Here is a 997-nt window from a genome sequence, read left to right as displayed (position 1 = left end):
TTCCTACTAATTATCATACTTAATTACACTAATTAAATCATAGATGAACATTAATCATATAAACTGGTTTCAAACACTTGCATTTGGCTTCTATTCTTAGCCAACTTATTCAACAACTCAACCATGTTTTTCCTCTTCTTAGAACCTTCTTCTGTCTCTGAAGTTAGAGAAAACGATGAATAAGATTTGAAAGCGTTTTGTTTCGAACCTTTCATTGTTCTAACTGGTTTCAGAGACACATGAGAATCAATAAGATGAGGAAAATTTAACTTAGCTTTGTTACCACGCATCTTAAACGCAGCTTTATCATAAGCCAAACCAGCTTCTTCTTCAGTTTCATAAGTCCCAAGCCAAATTCTCGCACCGTTCCTCTCTGGATCCCTTATCTCTGCGGCGAACTTCCCCCATGGCCGCCGCCTCACACCTCGGAAACGCTTCCACACCGGCGGCGCGTGACCCTCACGCTCCTTTTTCAACATGTTCTCTGCATCATGGACACCCTCCGAGGTAGTAGGGTTTTGGAGTGGTTTGTACATCGGAGAACACAAAACTTTGTGACTGTAAACGCTCATGAGAGTGTCGGAATAATCTGGTTCGAGAAGATAGTGTTGAATAGATTCCAAGGATGAGAAATCACATGATGATGTTGATGATGATGTTGTGGTGGCCATGTTTTCAAATGTGGTGTTTTTTTTTTTATGTTGGTGTTGAAGAACTTTGTGGTTACTGAGAATAGTGTGGTGTGTATTTATACCACTAGGTTTTGGAGTTGTTTTTTTTGGTGTTTGTTGAAAGTTTGAACAACGTGGTGATAATTAATTTTTTTTTTCTTTAATGATGTTTTGATGTGTGAGATGTTTCTTTGAAGCTACAAGGAGTGTTTGAAATATAGGTTTGAAACTTGAAGTGTCAGAATGATCCCCACGTGTGGTTTGTTCATATCATGTTATCTTCTTTTACTAATGGAAAATCTGAAAAAACTTTATGACTTTGACGC

At 38.1% G+C, this 997-nt stretch overlaps 1 protein-coding gene across 1 annotated transcript; it reads right to left on the bottom strand.

The window, feature by feature from the left end:
- LOC114167567 (ethylene-responsive transcription factor 13-like) lies at positions 1 to 756 on the bottom strand. The gene has a single exon (XM_028052667.1). The coding sequence runs from the start codon at positions 669 to 671 to the stop codon at positions 51 to 53; it is 621 nt and encodes a 206-aa protein (XP_027908468.1). The 5' UTR covers positions 672 to 756; the 3' UTR covers positions 1 to 50.
- Positions 757 to 997: the final 241 nt, after the last annotated feature.

The sequence above is a fragment of the Vigna unguiculata genome, chromosome 10 (genome assembly GCF_004118075.2).
Source record: "Vigna unguiculata cultivar IT97K-499-35 chromosome 10, ASM411807v1, whole genome shotgun sequence".
NCBI classification, from domain to species: Eukaryota; Viridiplantae; Streptophyta; class Magnoliopsida; order Fabales; family Fabaceae; genus Vigna; species Vigna unguiculata.
Note: the sequence above shows the minus strand (reverse complement) of the source record. Positions and strands in the feature narration are given on the sequence as shown.